This window comes from Ursus maritimus, unplaced genomic scaffold, assembly GCF_017311325.1.
Source record: "Ursus maritimus isolate PB19 unplaced genomic scaffold, ASM1731132v1 scaffold_14, whole genome shotgun sequence".
In the NCBI taxonomy this organism is placed as follows: domain Eukaryota; kingdom Metazoa; phylum Chordata; class Mammalia; order Carnivora; family Ursidae; genus Ursus; species Ursus maritimus.
In genome coordinates, this window is record NW_024423786.1 from 66,618,745 (window position 1) to 66,624,744 (window position 6,000).

Genomic DNA, 6,000 nt, shown 5'->3' on the forward strand with positions numbered 1-6,000 from the left:
AAGAATAGTACTTTTCCCCCTCAAATATTATATACAGTAATCCAGGGACAGCAATGCCCAGGCAGCCTTTTTAATAAATGGGAAGATGGCATTCTCAACATAAAACACTGTGGACCCTAAGGGTGTCTCTCTAATTAACCTCCTTTGCTTTGCATTCGGATTCTTTCTACTTAAATGATTGTTCTGCAGAATGTGTAAAACAGGTCATGGTTTTACAAATTACTGAAAGTAGTTACAGATGTACAAATAGGAGGTTGGCTTCTATAAGTAAAATGAAACATAATTCGACAGATAATAACCACAGTAATTCAACCAGTGGATTATAATCATACAAATATGTAGTGTCTTTTATCATAAGGTCTTATATTTACCTGAAGAGGGGCTTCTGTCTCCATCAAAGCCCTGTCCAATTTTTTCTTAACATCAGTGAGTTCATTTGTCTCTCCAATCATTGCATCCAACTCATGAGTGATTTCAGATTTCCAAAATCCTATGTCATTGACTCGTTCTCCCAAATTCTGGGTGGAGTCTGCTTGAGTTTTTCTTGTTTGCTGATATTTGTCTTGAATCAGGCGAGATGTGTCTACCCTTAGTCTCTCTGAATTATGTCGGGAAGTGTTGGATTCTAGATAGTTGGTTAAATTGGACCTGTACCAATCATCAGCAGTGTACCTCGTGAAAAGAGTGGTTCTATTGGAAACAAAGGGAAGCATGGTGCTCTCGCACACCTTCTGGGATCTGGTGCAGTACGGACCCAAGGTCGGCAAGTTGGAGGCTACCTTGTAGTATGTGCTTGGTCTCCAAGGAAGGCTTAAGGTATGGGTTAAATTGTTGTGGGGGAAGCGGTCCCTATAGCTTGATGCCATAGTACTGATGGCTGGTAGAAAGTTGGTTGGTGTTGGTCTAGGGTGGGCATAAGTTGCTGTTAACGTAGAACCTAAAGGCTCCATGATGCTCAAATACTATTTGTAAATCTCTCCTGTTTAAAAGAGGGGGGTGTAAAAACAGACAGTCACATAAATTAACCTTTGGTGAAAATTTACAAATAAAAGCTACATTTGATTTTTAGTAGCGGTATTCCCTAACATAGTAGGTATTTGTTCTAATTTGATATCCACCTTTACCAGTGATAATATGTCCCAAGAATATTTTTTTCCACCTCTGTTTCTAGAATATACTAAAAATTATATTTTTTTAGACTGGCAACTTGAATTTCTGAAATTCTTTAAAATTACGATTTAAATTTACGTTATTATTATCTTGTAACAAATCTAAATTAAGAGCCTAAAGTATGCATTTTAACAGGGACTCAAATCTTGGCTCTGCTGTTTACTAGCTGTGAGGCATTGGGCAAACTACTTAACCTATCTGTGCCTCAGTTACCTCATCTCTAAATTGGGAATAATAGTAGTAGTTACTTCTCTGGGTTATTATGAGAGGTATTAACAGCAAGGTATTACTTGGCAGTATTTCCCCTACCAAGTCATCCTAAATGAGCACAAAAGCTGTATAACAACAGTGTGCTTGGTAAGCAAACATCGCTCAAGGCAAATACCTGGCTCCCTTCTCTTGGCAACTTGCCATCTCTGGACACCTCCAATATAGACATTCTAGGGCAGTTATAAGGGCTAAGTAAGACAATGCTAAGTATTTGGAATGCTTATCACAGTTCTGGCCTCAAAATAAATGTCCAATAAATGTGAGCTTTTTAAACTACTAATCCACAAGACTATATAAAGTAAAAGATAAATATGCATCCGCCCCCAAAAGTGAACACTTTGAACATTGAATAGTTCATCAATAGTTGTTTCTTTCCAGATTTTTCCTATTATATGCCAACATATGTATCGTTTTTAAAGCTACCTTAAAAATGCATCTACTTATATGCCACTTATACATATAAACAGAGCCTTTTAAATACAAATATATGATTATCTTAATCATTATATATATTATTTAGAACACACATTTTAAATATATATATATTTCTTTTTTTTTAAGACTTTATTTATTTATTTGACAAAGAAAGACACACAGCGAGAGAGGGAACACAAGCAGGGGGAGTGGGAGAGGAAGAAGAAGGCTTCCCAGCGGAGCAGGGAGTCCGATGCAGGGCTCGATCCCAGGACCCTCAGATCACGCCCTGAGCCGAAGGCAGACGCTTAACGACTGAGCCACCAAGCACCCCATTAAAAATATATATTTCTGCCCTCTCCCCCTGTTAGAACTTATAGATGCACTTCATCCTTTTTACTGGTTGAAAAGCATTCTATTGTCTAGAACTTTTGGATATTGTTAGCCCAGAAAGTCAAGATGCCACAGCTTATGACATACTTTTCAGCATGTAAACATCATTCTGTCTGGGGGTTAATATTTATGGACCCATTTACTGAAAAGGAAAAATAAATCAGATCCAATTCTATAACCATCTCAGAAAAAAAAAAAATCATTCGATGAGTATTTAAATAGCTATGTCTAGAGGCCTTTGGTCCCCAAACCACAAAATAATCTATTTGTAGACTTGTGGTCAAATTGAAACACACTCATTCCACATGTGGTGGAACAGCTGCCCGCTGCCATGGTGGTGGCCCACACAACCCTAGCTCCCTGACCTTTTCCTAATTCTTCCCTTCCTCAGTCCCCAGATACCTTGTACTGGCCAAGCTTAGGAGTGTGGTGGTGAAAAAGAAACCTTAATAATCACTTGCTGTTCTTCCCCTCAGTTTGAAAGTTAAACACTGTTTTTCAAAAATGCAAATTCAAAGCAACTTGAGACCTTAGGGTTCTCATGGCTACTTTCAGTTCTAACCTCTTCTCCAGTCAAATCTAGAAATAATCTTGTCAGTTTTCTTTCAGCAAGAAACTTCAAGTGGGCTTTGGGCCACTCTTACTTGGATTTTCTTAATTCTTGACAATAAAAGCTAGCGACTCACTTGGTCCTTCAACCAAGGAATTCCAAGTGTAGAATTACCACATATATTTACCCAACACCTATTATGTTGAAGTCTTGAGGCATCTAAACCCATGTTTGTCAAACCATGAGTCACCTACCATGAGTGGTGATTTGTGAAATGCAAAGGTTCATAAGCCAGAGGAGACATATGGATTGAGAAATTCAATACGGTTTACAAAAGTTTCCAGTGATATATTTTCTAATTAGGGATGGGATATAATTTAAAATCTGGAATCTGAAGCATAAAGCTCCATTGTTTAAAGTTCACAGATGTAGAGCTCCTCGTGTGCGGCAGTAAGTTTCACATGGAGACACAATATTCTACACAAGAAACAACGTTCTATACAATTACACAATGAAAGTTCTAGCTCCAGCCAGCCATATTATAAGTCATTCAGGAAGACTGATTAAAAGGCAATAGCATGGCAACATGTTATATTTTGGGTCATTATTGGTCAAGGAAACTGAGAGTGTCATGGCCTAAAAAATACTTGAAAATTCAAAATAGACTTCTGACTCCAACCATGATAGAGTAATAGAAACTAGACTTCGCCTCTTACATCTAAAACACTAGACAAAATATATGAAACACCTGTTTTGGACAATAGACAGCACAAGACTCTGATCTCCGAGAAAAGAGAAACAAATAAGGCAAGCCTTCTGATTGTCCTGGCATTCTGCCTGGAGGCAATTTCCAGATTACGGGAAAAACAGATGAAAACTGAACAGATCCTGGCAACTTTGTGAGTTGAGGAGGAGATCAGAATTTTGGGAAGCTGAGACAGCTGAAGTTGTGAAGCAGGAGAAAGCAAGCTATGTTGAAAAAGAGCTCTACATAGGGCTCTATATAGGCCCCTATATAGGGGTCCACTTGCGTCTTTGCTGAGCAATAGGCTACACATGCATCAAGGGACACTGCATGAACTTTGGCAAAGAATGACGGCAGCATTGTCAGCTGAACAATTTCTAGAGCTCACAGAGGGTGGAGAGACATTTTGAACTCAGACCAGTCAGAGTGGAGAGTCGTCAGTGATCACCTACAGCATTCCATGGAGACCCCAGAGGAGTCACACATTAGAGACAGGCTGACCTATCTCTGAAGTAAAAGTACTAAAGATTCATTCTAGCAAAGCTTAAAAAGAGGCCTCAGAGAGATCAAATTAATCCACAAGTGATTTAATTGCCTGACAACATCAAGACATTCAAATAGGTAATATCACAATGTCCAGCATTCAATCAAAATTACCAGACCTGCCAAGCAGCAGAAAAAAATTGACACGTGATTAGGAAAAAATCAGTCAACAGGAAAGATTTGATAGAACAAGCAAATGATGTACAGGTATTTAAAGGAAAACAAGAACATAACGAACATAAAAAAAGAACAGAATCTTTAAAAGAGAACCAAATGTAACTTGAGGAATAAAACATACAACATATACATATACAGTATATACCTGAACAATTTCACTAGATGGGATTAACAGCAGAGTAGACACTGGAGAAATAAAGATTAGTGAGTTCAAATCTAACCAAAGCACAGACTTTTTCTAACTGAAAAAGAGAGACAGAGAGAGAGAGAGAGAGAAAATCCTCAGTAATATAGGCACAATATCAAGTAACTAACATCATGTATTTGGAGTGTCATATAGAAAGGGGAGGGACACAAAAATATTTGAAGAAATAATGGCTGTGTATTTCCAAATTTGATGAAAACTATAAATCCCCAGGTCTAAGAAGCTCCAAACACTCCAAGAGGATAAGCACACACCCATACACTCACGCATACACACACTAGTACCCCCATCCTCAGCACCACCACCATCACCTCAAGGATCATCATAATCAAATTGCTGGAAATCAGCAATAAAGAGAAAAACTTAAAAGCAGAGCAAAAAGACACATTACATAGAAAGGAACAAAGGTAAGAATTAGTGCAGAATTCTTGTCAAAAACTATGCAAGCCAGAAGACAATCAAACAACATCTTTAAATGGCTGGGGGGTGGGGGGAAAATGTAAACCTAGAATTGTATATCCAGTGAAAGTATCCTTCGAAGATGAAGGTGGAATAAAATTTTTTCATGAAAATAAAAGCCAAGATCATTCAGCAGCAGCAGAACTGCACAAAAAGAATTGTTAAAAGAAATTCTTCAGGCAAAAGGAAATTATACCAGATGGAGACTTGGATCTACACAAAGAAATAAAGTGCCAGAAATGGTATGTGTACTAATATAAAAAAAACATTTTTTTCTAACGTTAAAATTTCCTTACAAGATGATTGTGTAAAGTGAAATAATAAAAAATTATTGTGGCATTTATAGTAAAAATAGATGTAAATTACATGGTCATAATAGCACAAATGATGGGGACCTGAAGTGGAAATGTATTATTCTAAGGGTCATAACTAAAATGGAATAATATTGTTTTAACATATACTGCAATAAGTTTAAAAACGCATACTGTAAACTTTACAGCATCAGTTTTCAAGATAGGACCCAGAACCTATGGACTTGTCCGAAACCTTCTCAGGGGTGACAAGGTTAACATTATTTTCAGGGTAAATGCTCAGGTGATATTTTCCTTTTTCACTCTCATTCTCTCACAAATTCACAATGGAGTTTTCCAGAGGTGACATGATATGTGATATCACAATAGACTAAATACAGTAGATAGGAGAACCCAGCTGCTAAGACAGAAATCAAAGAACTTTAACACATGTAAAATGATGCTACTCTTCTCACTAGATATTCTCTGTTTCAGAAACATAGCTTTTTAATAAAACATTTTATTTATGTTACTTTATAATGGGTTGTAATGCTAATTTTTCAAAGAATTCATATTTTTAACTGTTCAATTTTAATTTCTAATATAATAAATATCAATAGATGCAATCCACAAAACTAAAGATCTTTGAGATCCTCAACATGAGATTGTTTAAGTACAAAGAGCTCCTGGGACCAAAAAGATTTTGAACCACTGAGCTGGAACATCTTCTAAGAAAGAAATAAAACAGAATTAAAACCAATCAGCTAAGTGGGGAGGGGGAAAA

The 6,000-nt window shown here is 37.0% G+C and overlaps 1 protein-coding gene across 1 annotated transcript in view; it reads right to left on the reverse strand.

Moving 5' to 3' along the window:
* TEKT3 (tektin 3) overlaps positions 1 to 950 on the reverse strand; it is a 28,836-nt gene extending 27,886 nt beyond the window's left edge. Inside the window, exon 1 of the mRNA XM_008688031.2 lies at positions 372 to 950. Within this exon, the coding sequence (XP_008686253.1) occupies positions 372 to 950 (579 nt within the window). The remainder of the gene's footprint in view (positions 1 to 371) is intronic.
* Between the last annotated feature and the right edge of the window lie 5,050 nt (positions 951 to 6,000).